The 25,650-nt window shown below is 36.4% G+C and overlaps 2 protein-coding genes across 2 annotated transcripts in view; both read left to right on the top strand.

The window, feature by feature from the left end:
• Positions 1 to 8,841: 8,841 nt before the first annotated feature.
• On the top strand, positions 8,842 to 16,661 carry Smp_045790 (hypothetical protein; the record flags this gene model as incomplete). Its single annotated transcript, XM_018789555.1, has 4 exons — positions 8,842 to 9,092; positions 12,278 to 12,956; positions 13,818 to 14,069; positions 15,895 to 16,661. 4 exons carry the CDS (start codon positions 8,842 to 8,844, stop codon positions 16,198 to 16,200), a joined length of 1,488 nt encoding a protein of 495 aa, XP_018654987.1. The 3' UTR covers positions 16,201 to 16,661.
• A 2,809-nt stretch (positions 16,662 to 19,470) lies between these two features.
• Smp_045780 (ubiquitin-activating enzyme E1-related) overlaps positions 19,471 to 25,650 on the top strand; it is a gene marked incomplete at its 3' end in the record, with an annotated part of 12,144 nt that continues 5,964 nt past the window's right edge. The window contains exons 1-3 of the mRNA XM_018789554.1: positions 19,471 to 19,718; positions 23,553 to 23,700; positions 24,775 to 25,017. Of these exons, the coding sequence (XP_018654986.1) occupies positions 19,498 to 19,718; positions 23,553 to 23,700; positions 24,775 to 25,017 (612 nt within the window). The 5' untranslated portion in view covers positions 19,471 to 19,497. The remainder of the gene's footprint in view (positions 19,719 to 23,552; positions 23,701 to 24,774; positions 25,018 to 25,650) is intronic.

Below are 25,650 nucleotides of genomic sequence, written 5' to 3'. Positions count from 1 at the left end.
CTTCAGGCTCTTTTGTTATTCCAATGGCTCTGTTTCCCTTCCTGTTTCCTTCGACCCAATCCTATGTTGACAGGAATTACACTTTCGCCTATTACTACGTAACACATATAAACACGTACACCGCATCACTAATATATTTTCGTAATAACGTCGTTTGTGTTATACAGTCATTGAAGTAGCGATAGCACCTGGATATGACGAAAGGGTAATCCACGTTAGGCACTAAGTCGTGAGGTATGACTTTTACATTGGTTGGTTGATCACACCATTCCCGTCTAGCCCGAGTAGCTCCCCAATGATTCGGCACAGATCATCTACGTTGGTAATCTACGTCATATTGCGTAAACAACTGTTTATAAATGCCTGTATTCATTTGATGATGATTGTAGTAGTTTTTTAAGTTTGAGCTAGGGAAAATGGGACTATCTTGACGTTTGTATTGAAAATTCTGACTTTGATGTTATCTGGCGGTTGCTTTGGGTTTTTCATGTCATTCAGCTGTAAAGATCTTTCCCTTGCCACACAGTTTTTGTTCCCACACCTCCATCAGATCCTCCATGTTTACTAGTGACGCTCCCCACTTATGTAAAACTTTCTATCTCTTCAAAAGGTTTTGATGGGCTCTGGCTGCGTTGGATTTAGGACCCTGCTTCTTCCCTTGCGTATATTCAGACCTACTGACACAGAGGCTGCAGCTACATTGGCTGTCCTCGACTGCATTTGTTGCTGTATATGATGTGAAACGGTCAAGTAATATCCAGACTCCAAATCATATGGCTTCATCGAAGTCATGCATTGTATTCCATGCTTCCTCTGAAACTTGATGATTTCTGAAATCTATTCAACCACCAGAAGAAAGAGATGGGCTGATAGTAGGCAGTCCGGCCTAACACCGGTCTTTACCTGAAATGCGTCCGCGAGTCGCCCTTGTGGACGACTTTTGAGTGAAGTCTCAAGGAGTTCTTACATTAGTAATAGCCTTAAGTACACCATAACGTCGAGGAAGATTCCACAAAGTTTTACCATTCCACTCTGTTGTAGCTGTAAATAATTCCCCGAAATCAATAGCTCATTAAGTGTTCGACATTGGATGCTGACCACGTTGTTTTAGTGGACTTGTTTAGCTGAAGGCTTTCGGTCATGCATCCGTACCAGATCACGTTGCAACACGGCGTGGGACACAGCTCCTACGTTCATTAGCCAGCTTATAGTAAAGGTTCCTCGATATATTGGTAACGTATCGAATATATCTTTCCTACCTCTTCTCGTCTGACTTCTGGTTTCTATTTGACCGGGAACGATCGATTATAGAAGATACTACTGGTTGCTAGTTGTAAAACTAGAATATCCGTCGTATACATCAGTGGTGAGCCCGACGTGATCTGGTACACCAAGCGCACAAACTGCGAGTCTGTTCCATTTTAGAATATTATTATTCATTGTTATTCTTCATTTGATTTTTATATATTGTGATATACTTTTTTTTCGCGAGTTGTTTCCCGGATATATTTTAATTAGACATTTTTCGTTCTCTATATTACTATGACGGAACACTCTCCTAAGGTTTTTAAGTTAAAGTCTATTCCCCCTATTTCCATTCAATTAACTCCTTTCTGGCCTCATAATATCGAGTCCTGGTTCTGCTACGCAGAAGCCGACTTTAACGGCCACAGCATTACAGACTCACGCTCACGATTCCTCGCGGTAGTTAAGGCGTTACCGCGTACGGTACGTAACACCTAGTATGTTTACTAGTGATGTTTCGGAACCTTACGAAACTCTCAAACGTTCGATTCTAAAACGTGGAGACCTAACCGACCGACAACGGTTAGACCGACTCCTCCATAACATCGACCTGCAACATGGTTCTGCTACAGATATGTTGCTTAGGATGAGAGAAGTGATAGGTCAAAGAACCTTCGACGAAGGCCTATTCAAAGAACTTTTCTTATCCAAACTCCCAAAACAGGTGCAGGCGGATCTCGTCTCGTTCCAAAACAACGCTGTAGACGAGCTGGCTGCATCTGCCGACCGAATCCTAGAAATCACCAAATCCACTAGCGCCGAGGTCTTTTCCGTCAAAGAAAAACCTCAAACGACCCCGATTGACATTACCGAACTATGTCATACACTGACACGAAATCTTAGGTTTCGTAATGACCGTAGTCGGTCAAAATCCTCAAGTAGGAGCGTTTCACGTAAGCGATCTGCCTCTCGACCACGAGAGACAGACAACCCCGACTGGTGCTGGTATCACAACCAGTACGGTAAGTCCTCTAGAAATTGCAGGAAGCCCTGCAATTACCCGAAGTCTAAGGCAACTGACACGAATAAGACTTCGGGAAACTTCCCAACCGGCACGTGTTAACGGCAACCGTGGCCGGCGAACACAGCCGCCTCTTATATGTCACGGATGTGACTACGAAAGTTCGCTACCTCGTCGACACTGGCGCAGAAGTTAGCGTTCTTCCAGCAAATCCCGACGACAGACTTCGCGAGTCTGTTTTAAGTTTACAGGCGTCAAACGGAAAGCCGATCGCTACTTACGGTAAAAGGTACGTCTACCTTAACGTGGGTTTACGCAAACCCATACACTGGATTTTCGTGGTTGCAGATGTCTCTATGCCAATCATTGGTATAGACCTGTTACAACACCACAATCTACTCATCGACACACGCTCACGAAGGTTATTAGACGGAAACACTAAGTTATCCGTTTGCGTAACTCCTTGTTCCGGTTGCAGGTTATCCCCAGTCACGATTAAGCACACCATAGACCCATTGTACCAATCAGTACTCGACAAATACCCCGGGATACACCAATCGCAATCGAAATTGCCTTGTGTAACCAGCAGATGTTACACATCACATCTCGACTACAGGACCACCTGTATTTTCGAAAGCCCGAAGACTCGCTCCCGAGAAGCTTAGGTTAGCTCAAAACGAATTCGACCACATGATGGACCTAGGGATAATTCGACCATAATTCGACGAAAAACGCTATCATAACTCCCTTCGGCCTCTACGAATTTTTACGAATGTCTTTCGGTATAAGAAATGCGGCTCAAACCTTCCAAAGGTTTATAGACGACGTCTTCCGAGGTCTCAACCTCGTACATGCGTATGTTGATGACTGCCTCATAGCAAGTCCGGACAGAGAATCACATCGCAAGCATCTGGACATTGTTTTCGATCGACTCCGAAGGCATGGCATTACTGTCAACATTCAGAAATGCCAAATCGGAACTAACTCCTTAGACTTCTTAGGACACACTATTGATGCCCAAGGCATCCGACCCCTTAGAAGCAAAGTGGCGGCCATTCTGGATTACCCAAAACCGACCACGATCAAGCACTTACGAACTTTCAACGGCCTTGTAAGTTTCTACAGACGGTTCATACCTAAATGCACATCCCTTATGAAACCGTTAACCGATCAGCTTCGTGGAAATGCAAAATCAATTAGTTTAGACGACACAGCCCGTAAAGCATTCTCCACAGTTAAGGAACACATCTCTAAAGCAACCCTGCTTGCTCATCAGGACACTCAAGCGCCCATTAGTATCGCCGTAGACGCATCCGACTCAGCAATCGGAGGAGTCTTACAACAATGGGTTAACAACTCGTGGCAACCTTTAGGATTTTTCTCCAGACGGTTGTTAGACGCGGAATCTAGGTACAGCACGTTCGGTAGGGAACTCCTAGCTATGTATTGTGCTGTACGGCGTTTCCAACATTCCATCGAAGGAAGAGAATTCACGCTTTTTACCGATCACAAACCTCTTACCTTCTCCTTAAGTTAATCTTCAGGCAGGTACTCACCGCGAGAGTCTCGACAACTCGACTACATTTCGCAGTTTACTTCAGACATACAACACATTTCTGGAGCTAACAACGTAGTCTCAGACGCCTTGTCTCGAATAAGTTCCTTGAACAGTTTCCAAGGAATCGACCTTCTTAAACTCGCTCAGCTTCAAAAAGAAGACATTGATCTTCAGCATGAGTTATCCTCGACAACTCTTAAACTAAGTATTAAGCAGATGGGAACAGGTAAGGAAACCTTACTCTGTGACACATCTACAGGTAGGGATCGTCCAATAGTACCAAAACATTATCTCCGCAACGTCTTCAATACGTTGCACAATCTTTCTCATCCAGGTGCTAGTGCAACAGTCAAACTTATAGCCGAACGCTTTTGCTGGCCTGGCATGAATAAAGACGTGAGGGAGTGGGCACGCTCCTGTGTAAGCTGTCAGAAATCTAAGGTCGTAAGACACAACAAATGTCCCTTAGGTTCTTTCAAAACCCCTGACGCTCGTTTCGACCACGTTCATCTAGATTTGGTAGGACCCTTACCTGATTCCAACGGATACTCATATCTCTTAACATGCGTAGACCGTTTCACTCGATGGCCAGAAGCAGTATAGATTAAGGACATTACTGCTGAAACAGTGGCTCGCGCTTTCGTCGAACGACGGGTAGCTAATTTCGGTTGCCCTTCCACGATCACTACAGACCACGGACGTCAGTTCGAATCTGGAATTTTCCGTTGTCTGACCTCACTATTAGGAATCACTCGCTTCCGAACGACCGCCTACCACCCACAAGCAAACGGGTTGGTAGAACGTTTTCATAGACAACTTAAAGTTTCATTATCAGCTTCAAACGTTTCACAGTGGACAGATGCTCTTCCACTCGTCTTGCTAGGTATCCGCAATGCAGTGAAAGCTGACATTGGATACACTGCATCTCAACTCGTTTACGGAACGACACTCCGACTTCCAGGAGAATTCGTAGATCCTTCAGCTTCTTCATTGAACATGGATCTGAACTCTTACACGAGTAGGCTTACAAACGCCTTGCGTTCAGTTAAACCCGCTCACACTTGACCTCAATCAACTGATGTTTTCGTTCAACCTGACTTACGAAATAGTACACACGTCTTCGTTCGTCGAGACTCACATCGACGACCTCTCGAATCAGCATACGAAGGACCCTTCAAAGTTCTTCAACGCGAACCCAAGTACTATGTAGTCGATAAGAACGGCACGAACGACAGCATCAGTATCGATCGCTTAAAAGCAGCGTACTTAGAAGGAAACCCTAGCTACGTCGAATTTCCTTCGGTACAATCAAACGATACGGCTTCTACACTTGTAGTACCCCACACGACGGCCGACACACACCTTGACACTTCGTCAACATCGGAAAATAAACCTAAAAGGAGTAAGATTTCCAGAACATCTTAACGACTGTTGCACGTAGGACACAAGCTTTATCTCGAATTCCCTTTTCATTGTTTATTATAAAAAATAATTTTTTTAATATGCTCATTTTTTTATTTATTTAAAAAAACAAAAAACAAAACATTTTTATTTTTTTGAGCGTATTTATATTTTTTTTTACATAAAAAACCCAAAAAAAACCATTTTTTTCCGATCGCTTTTACGCTGTTTGTAAGTGTATTGGTTTATTCATTTTTTTTCCCGCTCATCTTGTGTCCTTACGCAAGTACGAGTGTATTTTCGACATGCACTCACACGTTTTCTTTTTCCTCTTTTCCAGGACGGCTGGAAAAGAACGACGAAGTTTCACAAAGAACCGAAATTTTCATTGTACTATATTTCTTTATTGCTATGTTGTACATTTTGGTCCCATAGTTTAAGGAAAGACGACCAGACGCTGCTAAACGAAGCAAGCTATCAGAAGAGCATTTACCAACGACAAACTCGTTGGGTTTAAACTTCTGGCTGGTCACGTCTTAGTGGTATCACTACCCCACTAGGGGGGAGTGATCTGTAGCTGTAAATAATTCCCCGAAATCAATAGCTCATTAAGTGTTCGACATTGGATGCTGACCACGTTGTTTTAGTGGACTTGTTTAGCTGAAGGCTTTCGGTCATGCATCCGTACCAGATCACGTTTCAACTCGGCGTGGGACACAGCTCCTACGCTCATTAGCCAGCTTATAGTAAAGGTTTCTCGATATATTGGTAGCGTATCAAATATATCTTTCCTACTTCTTCTCGTCTGACTTCTGATTTCCTCTGGCCGGGAACGACCGATAATAGAAGATACTACTGGTGGCTAGTTGTAAAACTAGAATATCCGTCGTATCCCCACTGTCTAATTTCTCCTCAAATCAAAAGGTTTGATGTACAGTGATTTATTCTACTTAATAGACTGCTTAAAAATGATCCGTAACGTCGCGAATCGGTCGGCACATGATCAGTCCTTACAAAATCAAGGTTATCGATCTCGGAGTTGGGTGTCTACTGAATGTTTTATTCGAATGAACGACAAACTGTTGAAAGCCTTGACCGCTTTGACACCTATGTAGTCCTAATCCATAACCAACCTTGATTTATTTCGATGGCCTAGATAATTTCTTCCATTGTTGGTGGTGTAATATCTGTAGAAAGATCCGTATGTGCCACTTCCATATTTTGTGGGTTCGGTGGTGCTTTGCTGTTAGTTTGGAGTTGCTTGATATCTAAGAGCAGTTTAACGACTTATATTCCTGCTTGCCATTTGCTATTTATTATTTTTTATTCATTCAAACGTAATGTACATATTCGATCCTTAAAGTCCTTCAGATGTTTGAAGGGGTCTAGAGGGAAATATGCTGAAAATGCTACAGGTATTTGCAGTTTGACAATACTTTAATCAGCAACACCTTCTGTGATTGAATCGTATCCACCCAGTGAAATCAGATGTCAGAAGCGAGGAGGTTAGAAGATATATTTGATAGGTTATCAATATATCGAGAAGTGACTGATCTAAACGGGCTAGCGATGACGGGAGAACTTGAACACTACTAATGATCTGGTGTGGATGCATGACCGAGAGCCATCAGTTAGGTGAGCCTATTAAAACTAATGCGGTCAGCGTCCAATGTCGAGGACTCACAGAGGTATTCAGTTTGGGAATTTATTTACAACTACAATGCATATCGGTGAGTAAATATAACTTGGCAACTTGTGATGGATCCCAGCAAAAGAACTTAGTCAAGACATAACAACACGCAATGTTACCAATAATATACTAAAAGAATTGACGCTACAAACCTAAGCATATGTCCATGAGTAACGCAAAAGGTAACAAATTACAGTGTGAATATAAAGTCGTATATTGAACAACAAAATGGTAGCAGCTGTTATAAAATGAATGGTACCTGCAAGCTACTCTCTGAGATAACAACCACAAATAAGCTCACTTGATCAACAAAGATTCTTCTGCATGTGATGCCACCAACGGCAAAATGAAGATTAAATCCTGCAGTATTATTCAATAATGATCTGGGCCAAATCTCCAAAGTAGTGTGGAAAGGCCTGAAAGGATGCTATAACACTATTGTCATCTTCAATCAAGGGCCGTAGCCCGTAAAGCAGAAGAATGGATGGCGGAGAGAGCGTTTACATTTTAGGAACTGCGTTAGTGTAGTGTATGTTAGATATAGCCAAACAAATATGTTCTTTTCTTTATCATTGATACAGAGAAACAATAGATATTGTATACAAAGGTGGTTACATATAAAGTGTTATTACAAAAACTCACTGAATATACATGTCACAATAAACCAAACCTACCCCTGAAACGACTCAACTGGATGGACAAACACCAAAGGAAAGTAGAGAATGGATGACTCACAAATTTTTTACGGCTGTACGGTTTACAAGGCGGGTAGACGATGGCTAATCCAGTACCTACAGAGACAAGAGTGGTTGAAACTATCTAACCAGGTTTAGGCTAAGTCTTGACGGCGAGTAGTTTCATATCACATCAATAAAATAGGAGAAAAAGGGAACGGCATCTTATAAGGGCTTTCGAATATTGTGTTCTTTAACATTCTGTGCACCACCGTTAACACCATATTCTCCCACAATCGGAGCTTCATTCCTTACAGAGAATTACCGTCTGAGTGTTCTGTGCGTATGGTGCCAAAATCACCGTTGTATCCTTAAATTTAAGACCGTATCCATTAAAAACCGGATAATCAAAAATTCCCCAGAATTCTTATGATTTACCTTTCTAAACTATTAAAGACTAAGATTGGTTACATTGCTAGTCTTCACGCGCTTGAATCTAATTATGCGCTCCAATGTAGTGTGTTCGAGGTTATTGGTTTTCTAGGTGAGATACTTTGTGAATGCTTCCAATATGGTTGCGGTCATATCCTCTGTAAGCTTCCATTAATCGGTGTTAATTCTTCTTGCTTCGAATAATCTGAATACCAGGAATTCGCCATTCTCCTAGTATATCAAGAAGAGTCACCATTAAGTGTAAATATCGCTAGACACCAGGAATCACTGATCACTATTAATTTCACCTTACATGATATCTATGGCTAGATAAATAGACCATAGCTAACTTGAGGCAAAAACAATCTGAATTTTTAGGACTATCTAAGTATTCTAACGCAGTCATCCAGGATCGCTGATAATGCTGGTTGTTGCACTGGTGATTTTGAATAGCTTTATGGTTTTGTAAACCTTTATTATATCTGTTAAGGTATATATATATATATATATATATTGCTCTCAAGCAACCATGGTCTGTCTCGAGATTATGCTGGCTAGAGAACACGTAAGCTGATTGTGGTTAGAAAGATTAAAAGGTGAGAGTGTGAGTTTCATGAAACTTAGTCCAAGACTACAGTCTTATTACTGATTTCTAAGTACTAATTGTCTTGAACTATTTCCCCTCCCCTGAATGAGACTAAACTACATTTATCAGACGCGCACGTTCCTGGTTTTGATTCGAGTTTGTGATGGAAACATTTGACTATTTCTGAAACAATGGTTAATTAGCTGATGTTACCAACATTTTTTTGTTTCAGTGATGTCAACCTATGTAGACATCTCTACTGTGTTCAATTTCGACCACAGAGGTCAATATGTGGAAATTTCCCCCGATAGAACAAAAGCTCGCCGTCAAATCGGTTTCTGTGACGGGGTGGTTATTTCCCAAAGCTTCATCCGGCCAGGCGAAGTGGTAGCTGTCGAAATTACAGAAACACAGCGAGGTTGGACTGGAGATTTGAGAGTCGGATTCACTTTACTACCGGATAACTTGCTCTTACCTCTTCCCAGGTAAAGTGGCATAGTCTATTGAGAAACTTAATCATGTTTGTCGTGTGTAAAATTATTAACATATAGTTTTCAGCAGCCTTACGGTGCTGCTGTCTCCACTATTTGTTTCTCGCAGTATGTAAATGGGCTTTATTTTCGTAGAAATGTAAGTGTATGTGATTAAGATTTTGGTGTACATTATGGTTCTATAAAACAATAAAAGCAATGGCCAACACAAATTCTACAAGTCTTCTGTCGAAACCTCAATAAACTATATAGGCCATATGTATTTTGTAGGAATCAATAAACTCATATTATTTGTTTATTCATTTAAACACATACATATTGGTGCAAAGGGGCACCAGATACATATGCGCCACACAAACCAATGAAAATGGGAAGAGAAAGGGGGAAGATGTGTATATATAAAAGAAAAAAGTAGGATGAGAAAAAAGAGGAGAGTAATGATGGGGAGAACTGAAATGTACAATCAGAAGACTCTTTCAGTTAAGAAAGTTAGAACCATTCTTTATGAAGAAAGTAAAAGAAGGTTACATCAGGATCGCCACTGGCTTCTATTCTGAGCCATATCTGATAACGTCTCTAGCCACTGTGTTGCACCATCTCTTGGACCCCAGCCAGGGAGTCGTGAAGGACCAACAGAAGCTAGCCCTTTGCAGCTTTCTTTCATGCCACGACACCATGTCATACACTGACCTCCTCTCCGCTTTTTCCGACCAGTCCCAGAGTCAGCAAATAATGCACGACGTGGAATTCTCTGGGACGACATTCGTAGAACATGTCCAAGCCACCGAAGTCGGTGTTTCAAGATGGTGACACCAATTGAATTATCGTCTCTGCGCCCGAACATACGATGCCGAACCTCTGCATTACTAACATGGTGTTGCCACTGGATGTGAGCATTCCTTCGGAGATAACGATGATCGAACACAGAGAGTCGTCTAACATCCTCAACTCGGAGAGGCCAGGTTTCACAAGCATAGAGCAAAACTGCTCTCACCGACGCGTTGTAGATCCGACCTTTTACAGCCAGACTAACATCACGAAGGCGCCAAAGATGGCCCAGATTAGCATAAGCCGCTCTGGCTTTCATTATACGTGCATCGATCTCATCACTCACGCCACCATCAGCACTTATATAGCTACCTAGATACACGAACCTCTCAACTACTTCAATCTGCTCACCATCCAGGGTGATTACAGGATTAGAATCCTGTCAGTCTTATAGGAGTACTTTGCACTTGGAGGGTGCAAAGCACATACCGTACCTGCAGACACTGATTGCCAACTGATTAAGGGCGTATGAATGAAATGATGACTTCTACAACAAACTCAAAACCTACATCAAGGTGATTATAGCTAGTTTTTGTACAGTTGAGATCTTCCAATGCTAGAGTCCTTTGATTTACTTTAGCATAATAGTTTCAAGGGGTAACCAATTAATTCTGTATCAGCTAGTTGTTTAATCTACTTTACAATAGAAAGCAAAGCAGCAAGTTTGGTCCTGCTGATATTTTGACATTACTCTCTAGTTTTATTATGTCAGATAATTACAAACTAATTTCGGTACTACTCTATGGGCCGATTTTCATTTCTATATTAGGAATCAAATAAACAAAATCCCATTTATTTGCTATGCTTTATCTGTGATTCCATGTAAATATCTCCCATTTGTTTGATTAGAAATCAATGGTGATTTATGAATTTTTATTATGTTTGAGTTTTAATATTGACTGGTAATATTTTTTAAGTCAAAAATATCAGGGATGATTAGTTTGATTTAAAAGCGAATTTGTTCATAATTTATGGCTTAGAGATTGAAGTACTAGCTGAAAGTGATTGATATCTGATAAACTAATATGGCACGTCACAACGTGAAACTCTTGCTCGATAATCACTTGTCGTCCTTCTGCTACACATTCAAATCTTATAATTGGTAGATTTCGTAGCATACAACTATTTTTCTGTCTTCAAGAATGCAATCGCTATAGTATTATTAATAACGTTTCTAGCAAAAAAAACAGCTTAAGAATAATATACGTGTTAACCTTTACTTGCTTCGACATGGATTCGAACAAATTAGGCGAAGGCCGGAAGTAAAAGTAGACTTTTCAAGGTACTCCCTCCAAAAACTAAACATGTTGACTTTCGTAACTATACTTTTAACGATTTATTTGACCATTCATAAGTAGAAACATTTGATTTCCATTAAACCCACTTCATCTATGAGTTAAAGTGAACAACTACATTTACCTGTGAAAAACGAAAAATGTACATAAGTTGCAGAACTATCGCCTTAACTGAAATTAGCATCTTAAAAGTATGGGATGGTATTCATAAAAAGAAAGGTAAAAATGGGAGGTTCTGTTAAGGAATCAGATTGGTAAACTATATCAAAAGCTAGTTTGAATCCTGAATCTTTATCGTCGATATTTATGTACTCACTTTTTTTGATTAATTTCATACTGTCCCTATTCCTTTTTTAGATGGTAATCTTAAAACTTTTATTCAATGCTGAGAGGAAGGTTGCTTCAATAGTTTTATAGTCAAACCCTTTTTTGTAATACACGAAACCCCATTGGTTTCACAAAATGTAGTAGTACTTATCAGTGTCTAGCTTTGCCTCAGAATTACGTGTTGATAATGTTATCCAAAAGAACAAAAGAAGCTTCACAGCTAAGCTGTCCAGCCCAAAGACTATAACAGCAATGCAAGAAAAATTTCTTCAGAGTTTTATCTTTTAGCCTGGTATGCCCCTACTAGTTTTTGATCCAAAATTTGTTTTAATAAATAAATGGGATATCTAGTACGCTTTTGATAAATCTTCATCAAGTTTTCGTTTACATTAGATTATTAGATAATAATAACCGAGTACAAGCCCCAACTCAAATCTTAAATGTGAACTCAGTAACTGCTCTGGTTTAAGTATTTTAGTTCTCATCACTTAGTGTTACTTTCAGTATGCACATGATTTAATAGTAGTATTCACAACGATACAAACTTATATATCTTTAGCTGGGTATCGAAATCCATCCTTTAGTTTCTCAGTTATCTTTTGGAAAATCAATTGTGATCTATACGTTATGATATTAACTGCATAACTTCACAATTTATGTATCAGAATATCTATCTATCAGGAATATTTTCTAATGGTGACAGTTTACTACCCATTATTTCATTTTCAGGTTTGCCCTACCAGCTTTGGTTTCTCCAGGTAGAAGTTGGATTGTACCGGTTGGAACTGCTGTAGCCCTTCTCTTGTCGCGTCATCATCAGACCTACTGGAAACGACAGCAATTAAAATCTGGTCGTCATTTGAGTAAAACCAATAACAATCCAACCACGTTGTTTGATTCAGTTAATATGTTTTGCGAAAGACAAGTAGATGTACCCAGTATGAACTCAATCAGCGGTTTTATCAATAATCCAAATGTGCTGGTAACTAATTCTCATGTGGATAAACAACCTGCACATCTACAAGTTACTCCTCCCTTCTTTTGTGTCTGTTGTCTCCATACAAAGCGTGGTCGAGTACCACTGAGTCAACTAGTACCAAATGAGCTAGAACTTGCCCGACCTCCTGATGTCGAGAAAGGCAGTGTTATAGCCATCTACTATGAACTGGAGCCACTACCTACAGATGATTCATATGAACAAAGTACAAGTCTTCCGATAGATGGAACTATGAACATACTTAATGATATTAGCAATATTCCGTCTGTAATACCAGATGAGAATGTACAGAACCTTCTAAGGTATACTTTAAACTCTACCGAAAGTGAAGAGGACTCAGATACGGAAAAACTGCTTTTTCTTTTTCGGTTCCATATTGTTATTAATGGCATCGACATGATTGCAATAGCAGTAAGTCACGCTTCATCAAAATGAATTTTGACTTTTGACCTAATCCCTCGAAAAATGTTTTGTGGTAACTGTACTTCATAATCTGAGTTTCTTACTTGTTGATCTTAAGATCATATTTCGGAACTGATCTTCTTAGTGGTAGAGCAGTGACATTTGACACTTTAGCCAAGAAGTCTGAGGTCCGAACCCCGCTTTAGCTTTGGTTTGACCAACTCAGTAGTATCATTATCCCTCCAATTTAGTGTCATTCATACCCAAGTACTTAGAGAATAAGTCCACTTATTGTTTTTCTCAGTTACTAGTTTTCGAGTTGGTAGGGAAGTGCTGATTGTATTGGTCGCTCCACTCATTTGATTATTTTCATCCAATAGGATCAAATATATTAAAAGCCTTCGTTAGATTTGTTTACGTTTACTGTCACACTTAATATCGCCACACCGAGAAAAGAAACTAACAAACTGAAAAGCATGGAGGCGGAAATAATAAATATGAGATATCTTTCAAAAGACGAAGAATGATTATATCTACTTGACTGATACCAATTTTGAGCCATTTCACTTCAGATGTCCAATCATAAGTACTGATGAGCCTCAAATTCCAACTACGTGGAAATCAAACGGCAAGACCATTATTAAAACGACTAAATTATCATAAATTAAATACTGTCTTTGCTAATAATGGGAAAAGGCTACCATGAATCACTAATTTGATAGTAAAAAGGTAATAAAGAGCGTACGTACACTAAGGTTGCCAGAAACCCAGTAAGACTAGATTCCTAGTGCTGGTTCTAGAAACTAATCTATCTGCTTATTCGTGAAGTCTAGCAGGAGATCATAACCTCTATGTAATTTTTCGCTACAGGAAACAGTGGCTATTTCACCATCTGATTTTGAGAAGAATCTAATCAGTGTGGACTCCTCATTTTCACCTGTCAATGGAGATGCAAGCAGTATTAATTATAGTGTGACTAATAGTACTAGTGAAACTCCTGGATCATATACAACTTCTGATCGTCATTCTTTCGATAATATCCCTTCTTCCACACCACGTATGCGGGCTGTTTTTGACGTTTATGGTCAAACTAAAGCAATTCAGCTGCGGTCATTACAACAGGTATGTTTTTTGCTCTATGGGAACTAACTTTTAAATTCGCTCAATTAGTGGAATAAAATAGTGAAACTTAGCTATACAATCTGTACTTTTTTAATGGACTGTGTACATTTTACCTCAGTATTATAGTATAAATTATTTCTGAAATTTGATCCCAGGTATACAAGTTGAAAAAAGTTAAGTTTAAAATGTTGTGTTATTTTTAGTCATCAATAATTGTAGGTTACTAAGCCCGTAAATAAGTGTATCGGACAATAAATATCAGGTGTAACAGTTATATTTCCTATATTAGTTGTTTATTGTCCAGTCTGTTAAGTACTTGCAAGAAACTAATTCCAAAATTAATCACTACTGAAAACTTCGTCCTTTGTAAATTCACCTACATTTCAGACTACGATTGTGTAACAGGCTATAAGTCGTTACACTTTCACCTTATATTTTAACATGGGATTTTTAGTATGAATAAAAGTCTCCAGACTCTACATAGAGTAATATGTAGAGAGCCTCGTATTAATGTTTGGTGCTTTCGAGTGATTTACCATATCTTCGTCATATACTGTCGGACGGGATTGTGTCACATGCTAAATTAACAGTATTATATGGGAAACTATCTAGGTTCTGTAATCGTTATTTGATGTATACTCTATTCCATATAAGAGTCATTCCATTAAGTCTTCAGGTTTTAAAATTTATTTTTGGTCTGTTGCTTGATATGAATGCCTATATTTCAAGTCGCAAAACGTACAGTTAAATACTCACTGTCGAATTAAGTCCTCTTAATAATCATATCTTATACAGTTGTGCTTAAAAAATAACGATGTGGAGTAATGTTGGTGGGTCCCGTTTAAGAGTTTCTTACATTTACAATCTGTTAGTCGCATCACAGAACCTGTCAAGTATATACATCGGCTCAAATCGCCATACTCCATTAGCACAGAGAGGAAATTGTCAGGCCAAATCCCAGTATAGTGGAGGTAGTAAACGTGTTAGTGGTAGTAAAAAAGATTAGGCATCAAATATACTCCTCAAAAAATATAAATTAGTGCAACAGAAAAAAATATTATGACGAATTTAGAATCTCAGAACTTGGGGGATAAAGAATGGGTGCAATTGCGCCATTGCAAACGATTTGGAACCATGTCATTCAAAGTCTATAACCACCGGTCACAATAATTTCTATATATATATATATATATATATATATATATATATCTGTAACGAATCCAACAATATCTTAGATTACTGAACAACAAAACTTTCCGTTCCTAATCCGTACTGAATATATATTGGTGGTTTCAATCGATGTATCATCGTTAATATTTACCTCAGAGTATTAGTATAATTAACAATGTTCAACAAAATATGTTGTCTTTTGCGTAGACATATTACTCCCATCCTTGTACTCTGTATGTATTCAGTTTATGTTTTAAATATTGGGAAGCAACTAGGTGTTAAAATATAGTAAAACTGGTCTACGATGTAAGTGCACCTTATATTCAACTATAAGTTTACTGATACTTGTTAAGTTAAACTAATACACTACTCAATGGTATCATAGTGCTAGTTTTTGTGCAAACTTTATGCTTATTTCTAATCATATAATGAATCAGTTTTTAAAAATGGTTGTTCCATTTATATTTTACAGAAACAAACAATCCCATACTCAGTGCATATTAAAGTAGATTATTTCAGACAGGCTTTAAATAATAACGGTTCTAAATTCCAGTTTTCTTCTTTCTCTATACGTTAATAAAACTGATCGTTTATATTCTTATCTGTACAATGGATTCCTCATTTTTTGTATGACTATTTTATATTAACTTTACAGAATTCAATTGCACAATTAAGCCGTTTATGCTCGTGTGCTATTCTACATCATATCTTTTATATATTTCATTCCAACGGTTTTCTAAACACTGAAACATCTAATTTTGATTCAGATAATTCATCTAATATATGTTCCAAATCTAGTAGAATGCGTAATTCATCACAAATGATTGTTCCAAATATGATGAAAAATAATAGATTTCAAAAATTATTCATTATGTTAGATAAACTTCCATTACCCAGAGTTGAACGACGTCGTTTACAACGTGATGCTTTTGCTGTACTAGCTCGAGGAATTGCTGATTAACACTTGAACTGCGAATTATTCCCAAGAAGTATCTGTTTTATATTGTTTATATTACAAAATGAATATTTTGCAAAAAAAACAAGTCACCATGTGTCTTTCACCATTATTATTTACTTGTCTTAGATTCGATTTCCAATTTCAGCTATTATTTTGTAGTGTGCGTTTGTGTTGATTAGAGAGAGGGGGTATCACTTTTTCAAGGCAAAGGTAAACATTAAAAGAGATTCCATACAATCCATTCAATCTACATTTCATTATATTTTAGTGTGTTGTTTATTGTTTCATTTAATTAATTATTTATTTATTAAAACCAGATTTGAATGGACATTACCTATTCGCTTAATGTTTTATTTTGCTTGTACACATCTTCATTTACTTCGTATTGTACACAGAATAATTCCGATTGGTTGATGGAAACTATCGAAAATCCCGATTTCAATATAAAAACTTTTGAAAAAAAGAGTGCGATTTTGTTATTTAGCATGTTTGTGTATGCTTGTATTACTATATCTATGAAATAGATCAAAGTACATTTACAAATGTTACTCATCAATGATTGATATTGATCTAAACAAGTTTTTTCTAAATAAGAAGTTATACAAATTGTATTATAGAAGTAACACACATATTAGTGAAGTCTAATTTCATTCTTTTTATTTCTATGTTTCACAAATTGACTGATATTAAAATGTCAACAAACTAATTTGGCATACGCAAAAACAAATAAGAAGATAAGCAAGGACTAAATATTGTGGATAATTTTAGTCTTACATAGTTTTCATAAGCGATTAACTTGTGTAAAAGTCGTAAGGGTATAACAAAGTGAACTTCTGATACTTCATCGTTTTTAAAAAAATTATGAAATTGCTTATTCATGATTGATAATGAATATATTTCATGTTCGTTGTCTGATATGAACCGCGAAACAAGAAGCCTTAACAAACTACGGAAGCTATTTTTGGGGACGTTATTTCATTTGATTCAAAGCTTGTAAAACTGTAACATTTACTTTTGCCCCTAGTCTATTCTACAGATCATGAGCTTTCGTTTGATGTATGATTCACCGCCATAGCATTTTCTGTTCTAAAGCTATTGTAATTTAGACGTAACCTTTTGTGCTCTATTTTCTACTCTAATCCCTCAGTTTTGGATATAGTTGTATTTTCCTAATTATTGTACGTTGTGGTCAGGTTAGTCATCTATTTATTCATGTATCTTTTTACACTAATCCGAATTCGGAATTCGAGTACTAGATCGGGATTGGAATAAAGCGAGTAGTGTTCCAGTTGTCTTGTCTCCTCTCTCTCTCTCTCTCGCGTGCTTGTCAGCCAATCAGGGATAGAATAGTTTTCGTCTCTCTACCTCCACTTCGAACTCGCGCATACTAGCCTCAAGGTTAAGCCAGTCAGCCTATCGCGTCAAGGTCTTAATCTGCATTAGACAAGTTAACGTCGGCACGAAAGTGGGTAGACAGATTCAAGGACGTAACATTGTCATGTATAGTGTGCTTGTTGATTATTTAACCTAAAGTAATCGAATTTTCAAGTTTAGATTATATTTCAATAAAGATAAACTAATTGCGTGTATTATTCATAATTTAAATTGTCTTATACCATATACTTGATTAGTTTCTCAAGTTTTAAAACACAGAATCCTGTAATATAGTTTCAATGTTGTATAACTTATTCATATGGTATACCGAAAGATATTGATTTAAGGAGATAATATATACTATTCGGTTATTAATGCAGAAAAAAATATGTTTATTACGACTATAAATCATTCACGTGTGTTAATTGTACAAAGTGATTCATTTTATCCAATGGACTTACTAATATACATTTGTTAAATGATTGTGGTAGAACACATTTAATTACAGATTCTATTAACTTTAGTATTAGCCGGTTATAAATAAAAATCTTTATCCTTAATTATTACTCGTATATGTATATACATTACTGATGGATTACTTCTAAAAAGCATTCATTACTGGAAGTTGTTTGATACTAGTTCACTTAGAGTAGAATAACCTTTGATAAAAGTTTAATTAGAGGAATATCATTGAGTTAAAGTAGTAGCTTAGTTATTAAATCCTTTGCAATGTTTGGTTTGCAATTTCGAGTCTTCCTCAATCAACTTCGGTTTGAGCAATTTGTTAATATATCTAGCTTATACTAAGAGTTTACCTTAAAGCTGAATACATAAACATTAACTTGATAAGTGATTTACATTAGCAATTTTTAATTATTGCACTGAATGGATCCTATGCGAATATCAGAGTTTTATTTTTAAACTTCCCTAAAAATAGTTGATCATTTTAAGGAATCATTATATATGTAGCTTGGAATGTGTAAAGTTTAGGACACATTATGCTTAATTTATTTTTTTATTTATTTAAACACATAAATATTAGTACAAGGAAGCAGCAGATGCATACGCGCCATACAAATCTCATTCGATTTGTGTGAGGGCTGTGATACTGCCCAGGTGCCCAAACTGAGGCAGGTGATTTTCCTAGGAGGCCACACCCGGGGCCTTTGACCTAATGGTCTGATCCACAAGGCAGTGGAGCATCTTAAGAAGATGCAGTCCCATAGTAGCCGGTGACCAACGATTGATTCTTACTCCATTTGTTTCCTCAGGATACTGGAATCCATGTGCACCATTGGTTTGGAATCAGGGTTTTCCAACTTCTCTAGGTGGACTCGCCGTGTCCACCAACCTGGTTAAAGCGTCGGACATTCGCTTTTCGTCTCATTTTCGTAAACAACACCCCCGCCACGAGAAGACAGTGAATAGGATTTCCCTGACAGAGACTATATACGCGTGGCCATGTGATAGCTTTTCGGAGGGAGAGCGAACTCTCCCCACTCTCGGCCATACCAGGGCATTTGGGGACACATTATGCTTAAATGGTTTTATTGACATAAAAACAGCTGATTTTTACGATCCAGTTCCTTGATAGTTGTAGATTTAGCTCCTTTAACCATTTCAAAAAATTCAATAGTCCTATACAGTTGACTACTACACTTTAAATTCATTATTTTATTGATATTCAATTTAGTAAATGAGTAATTCGTAATTAGTTCTAGTAACGGACTCATCTAGTGTAGACTTATGAAAGTGTAGTACTAAGGAGTTGAAGTGAAAATCATATTATTTTTGGTTTTTAACGTTTCTCTAGTCGATATACATTCATCGATTAGACTATCTGTTTATTAATTTTGTTGATTAAGACTTTCGTTTAATTATATTGAATTATTTGTTTATTTATTTTGTTCTAGTTATCAGTCCCTAATGCCGTCAAATAATAAAAGTGCACTCCGTCAAACCAATAGAAATTTACGAGCAGAAATTGATGTACTTAAAGCACAAATTGTACAAATGAAAAATGATTTATCTCAATCACATACTATTCGTCCTAAAATTGATCAAATGAGTAATGAAGTTGTCGACTCTAATCCATATAGTCGTCTTATGGCACTTCAACGTATGGGAGTTGTTACAGATTATGCTCTGTATGTGGTCTGTATAATTTTTTGACGGAAATTCTTTTCTCTGTTGAAAGATATTATTACGAAAAGTAATCCTTTATTTTAACACAACATTCCGATAATATGCGTAAAAGGACTTCTGTTAGTAGTTTGTTGTAATGTTTTAAAGGAAAGTGAAATTTTCATGATTAAGTCACTCAGCTCAGTAAACTCAACTCCACCAAAATTATTTAAACATTTTGGTGGAAACATAGCAATCAATTAAAAATAAATTCTTTTCCATTTATTAAAGAGATGGGTGCTACTGTTTGCAACAACAGATACAAATTATCAGTCACACTTGAGCCTCAACAGTAATCGTAGAAACATTAATACAACAAGTGTCCACTATCCCCATTTTTGTTTAACTTCATTATAGACTTATTGCTAGAAATAACACTCTTTTCGACTGAATTTTCAGGAATTGATCTCCTACCAGGGGTCCACTAAGCGATTTAGAATACGCAGATGATATAGTCCTGTTTGGTGAAGACGCTGACAAAATGCAGAGCCTTCTGTTAGAACTGAGTAATAATGCAAGGATGTTTGGGATGCGTTTCTCCCCATCCAAATGTAAATTGTTACTCCAGGACTGGCCTGCGTCAACGCCTGAACTAAGGATAGGGAGTGAAGTAGCCGAACGTGTCGACAACTTCACTTATCTTGGAAGTCTGATCAGCCCTAATGGGTTGGTGTCTGACGAAATCTCAGCACGGATTCAAAAAGCTCGTTTGGCTTTTGCCAACTTACGTCACCTATGGCGAAGACGAGATATCGGTCTATCAATTAAGGGACGAGTATACTGCGCAGCAGTTCGCTCTGTTCTACTTTACGGCTGTGAAACATGGCCATTAAGAGTAGAAGATACTCGTAAGTTACTAGTATTTGACCACAGATGTCTTAGAAATATTGCTCGCATCTGCTGGGATAACCGGGTAAGTAATAGTGAGGTTAAACGTAGGGTATTAGGGAATTGTGGTAAATCAGTTGATGAAGTTGTGAATTTTTCATCGACTGAGATGGTTGGGACACGTATTATGCATGCCCAACTACTGATTACCACGGTGCGCAATGCTGACTAGTGTTGGAGACGGTTGGGGGATTGGAAGAAAGTTAGGGACGGCCAAATCAAAACGTGACATCAGTCCTTGAAGTCACTAACTTCTGGTTTGAGTCCTGTCGGTAGATGCAGACTACTTGGTTGGGCTCTGCATGACTATCGTAACCAATGGTTGGAAACTCTGTGTGACATGGCTCAGAATCGATCACAATGGCGTAGGTGTATACACTCTTTATCTTCCCTTAAACCTTGAGATTAAAATTGCTTCATAACTTCCTTTCTATACCATATCTTTATATACAACCTGTCTTTTATATACTACCACCACTAAATTAACTACTTCTATGAATCCGGTGTTCATCTTCTGTGCTAAAGAGGTATGGGAACTTGGACCGATGCATATGTGTGCCTGGTTCTACGTTGTAGCTGACTGACTAATACAACAATAAAAAAGGCTCTAGTAACAGTAATATCGTATTCAAACAACTGAATAGGTAATCGATTATATGTACACAAAACTTTACCTGTTTATGAGAGTCTATTTATCACTTGAATTGGTACAAAAATAGACAATATAATTATAGTGATTCATTTTATAGTCAAACATTTATTTAGTATCTTATGAATTCTTGACATGTTTCTGGATAAATATTGACATTAGTATTTGTATTGAGAAATAAATCACAGTGAAATATTTCTATCCTTTCATCAGTTTCAATCACTAGTCTGCGGTATTTGAAACATACTACAAGTAATTTTCCCTTCATTTTCAAATGATAACACGTTTTTAGCAAACTAAAACAATGTTACAAATTTATCTGTAAATGCTAGAATAGTATAATTAATTGATTATGAAAACTCACCAGTTCCAGTAATCTTTTTTTTTTAAACAGCGTACAACAGACAGAATGCAAATGGTTAAAGAAACTACTGAAACTTACATCTGACATGAAAAATGATAACTTAATTTATCTGTACCATAGCTTTTAAATTTAAGACGATCTCTAAGAAAAAATTTTAGGTTTCCGTCTTATATCTTCTGCTTCAATGTGTTTTATGTCTTTATACCATTCATTTCTACTGAACGATAGAAATTTCTGTATATCATGGTTAATAATAACTAATGAAATGGAAATTAAGCTATAAAGTTACAGGATTTATACTGTTTTTTCTGGTGATAACTGCAATAAAGCAATTGTAACTTTCCCCTATTGTGAGTTTTCATTATTTATTCACTTTGCCAAAAAAGAATTTCTATCTCTCTATTATTTCAACATACTAGGCTAAACAAAAATTTATATGGTTTAAATTACTAACTGATCTTAACTAGACTATTATTAAAACCAGGAACAATTGTTTCGCTCTAATGTTGAGCTCCTCAGCAGTGCACATCCATGACTCCGCATGTGGAAATCAAACCCGAAACCTCCAGTCCCGCGCTTGAACCCTCGACCTCTAGACCAGACCTGGCATCCAACGGTGTTAATGCCTAACGTTAATCAACTGAAGGTTCTGGGTTCTATTTCCGGATGCAGTGTCGTAAGTTCGCACTTTGGACGAGTCCCATACTAGGACGAAATGACCGTTTAGCGCTTCCAAGTTTTCAGTGGTGGCCTAGCTAAGATAAGTTCTTGATTTAAACTATCAAACTTCTACTACCTTTGCAAATCTCTTTATACTACCAAAGTAAAGATTATTAAGTGGTTCACTTGATCAATTAGAACATTTTGCTTTTTACAAATGATGGTAATTTAAGTTTAAAAATTTGTCATAAGTAATTAATTTAACTTCAACTATTTTTTTATTATTTCAATTTCTCAAACGATCAAATGTTGTCTGCACATAATGTGTATTATTCGTAAACCAGAATAAAATCAAAAGTCACCTAGTTATTTATCATAGTTTTTTTTCAAATTATAATCCATTTAAGGAATATCTTAATTTTATTATTAAAAAAACTTCTAGTTGTTACTCATTAAATAAACCTATTTATTTAATAAAATCAATAATCTATTATTTTTCACGTGTTTCTGTTTTCTTTTAACGGATGATTGTTTCAAAGTCAAACATGGTAAAATCGAAAAAAAAATTATTTTGGAAAATAATATAAAATGATTATTTGATACAAATTGATCGCTTGATAAGTTTGAACAGAGAAAGAACAATAAGGTTTGCAAAACAAGATTAGTTCATCCTATTTTATAGGTTCTCTCCATTTGTAAATAGTTTAAAATTACAAGAAATACTATAACTATAGATATTGCGTAATCCCTTTTCCTTTTCATTATAATTATTAGTAACCATAGTATCATACCCCTCAATCTTCATTATTATTCTCCAACATACAAACACGCGTCAATCTTAACCATATTTAGTTAGTTTGTATCCTGTTCTTTTTGTGACGATTTTCAATTCCGTTTTAAACATCCATCTCAACCTCACTAACCAAATTGTAATAAACCCTTGTTTATAATTATATTATTCTGTGTGATTTTGGGCTATTTAGACTTTATAAGAAATTCGGTAACAATTCATTCATTTTGTCGTGTTCACTGATGTACACAAATGATTGGCATTAAACAGCCTAATATTTTTCACTGTTAAATAATTAACTCCATCTGTGAGATGCGTAAATATCCAGAAGTTTGTGTATAAAACGTTATGGATCACTGCCTCGTTCCATAAGTATATATTTGTTTAAATGGTGCTTTGGAATGATCTAATTCACTTTTATTCAATTCTATGTTCTAATTATTCAGAATTCGAGAAAAGACTGTTGTTATAGTGGGTATTGGAGGTGTTGGCTCAGTGACTGCTGAAATGCTTGTTCGATGTGGAATTGGTCGTCTGATTTTATTTGATTATGATAAAGTGGAGTTGGCCAATATGAATCGATTATTTTTTCAGGTTAATAAATTTTTTTTAGTTTACTAACACTAATAGGATTATTATATGTTTCTAAGTTTTGGGAAGAAGTTTTTCACTGTTGTGTTATTTGAACACATCTATATGTGAACAATGTCTTATTGTTGTTTACCCTTCTACTATGATTAGTATGGTGATACTTATCGCCATTAGCTTCCTCCTCAGCTCCTCTTTTCTATGTTAATATGAAGTTTATCTACAATATGTGCCTAGTCTCTTCATCAAGACACAAAATTATTACCTTCTAAAACTCAACTGATATTTTATTATGCTGATATTGCTGAATCATTATTGTATATTATCCAACTTTAGGAAGCTTGTAAATTACGTATTTATTCTTCATTGTGACCTCTTCACTTGTCTTATTATATTAATGTACGTAGGGTAACGAATTTTATCGAATTATTTTTTTCCTTAAGTCAGTTAATAGACCGGTTAATTTTACGAAACAAAAGTAATATATTGTTGAAGATAATAATCGAACACTTTATACATTTTTGATTCTACTCGTCATGATGGACATGTGCGTCAACTCGAATACCTGAACTCCTCGCATATGCAAACAAACATCCGTTAATATTAATGGAGAAGAGTCTTTAGATATTGGAGTAGGAAATAGCTTGTTTGGTGAGGTTCCTAAATTATTAAACTACAAATTAATCATCTATTGTATTGTTTAATACTAGTAAATTTGGCATAAAGCTATATGGAGTGTTAGTTTTAGAAATGTGAGTAAATGTATACATTTTTTTATATTTCAGCTAGGTATGTTGTGTAATGTGTAAACCAATTGTAAAATTCAGTTTGTACTCACACTTCATAGTTGAACTCAGCTTAAAGCACACTATTGATTGTAAATTAAGTTTTTTCTTTTCAACATATCGTCATCAGTCGCTTACCATGCAAAAATAGTAGTGAAATTATCTTTGACTAAACGGAAAACATATTCTCAAGTCAGTTGTTTTACTTAGATTTTGACTCGCATTAAAATCATTTACGTACACTCTATATCTTAACTATTTTCACCTCCTATTTTTTGTTTTCATCTCTTTGTAGCCTCATCAATCTGGTTTGAGTAAAGTTGCAGCCGCAGCGTCTACTCTAAGTTTTATCAATCCAGATGTACAAATTGAAGCACATAACTATAATATAACTTTAGTAGAGAATTTTGATCATTTTCTTAATCGTTTAAAACATGGTGGTTTGAAAGATGAAAATCCTATTGATCTTGTATTAAGTTGTGTTGACAATTTTGAAGCTCGTATGACAATCAATAAAGCGTGCAATCTTCTTGGTCAAGTTTGTATCGTTCTTTTTTTCTATTATTTTATTTTATTATATTTTACAATGAAACATAAATATTTTTATAATTCATATCTACATATTTTATGATATGTTACTCCATAGATTTTTAAATTGATTCACAGTTTTGTTCTACTTTTTTAAATGTTTCGCTCTAAAGATATTGGAATACAATGGATTACTGATCAGTTTAACTGTTAAAACCCTCACTGTAGATAAAATTAGAAAAATAAATGATTAAATGAAAATCAATTATGTCGATAGACATGCGTAGTATGTAACAACAGTCAGAAGTGGAATACCTGGGAGCAGAAGGTGGAGATCTAATTGAAGAGGACAAGAATGTAATAAGAGAGTAATTATAATGACAATAGGAATGAACGATGAAGTTTGTAAGAGACAACTGATGAAAGATGTGCAAATTATGTATTTAATGTATGGTTTTCACATTTTACGAAGACACTGTAATTTTGTATTAAACAATAATTCGGTTATCCTCACCAAGTCTTCGTTCACTTCATTTACAATTATTCTTTAATGTTTTAAATATATTCCCTTCCATATAGCTTTATGAATATATTAATATTTCATATGGTTGAGATCATGAGTCAATTGAAGCTAGACCACCAT

Source organism: Schistosoma mansoni, chromosome W, assembly GCF_000237925.1.
Source record: "Schistosoma mansoni strain Puerto Rico chromosome W, complete genome".
Classification (NCBI taxonomy): Eukaryota; Metazoa; Platyhelminthes; class Trematoda; order Strigeidida; family Schistosomatidae; genus Schistosoma; species Schistosoma mansoni.
The sequence above is the reverse complement of the archived record's forward strand: the minus strand, read 5'-3'. Positions and strand labels throughout refer to the sequence as shown.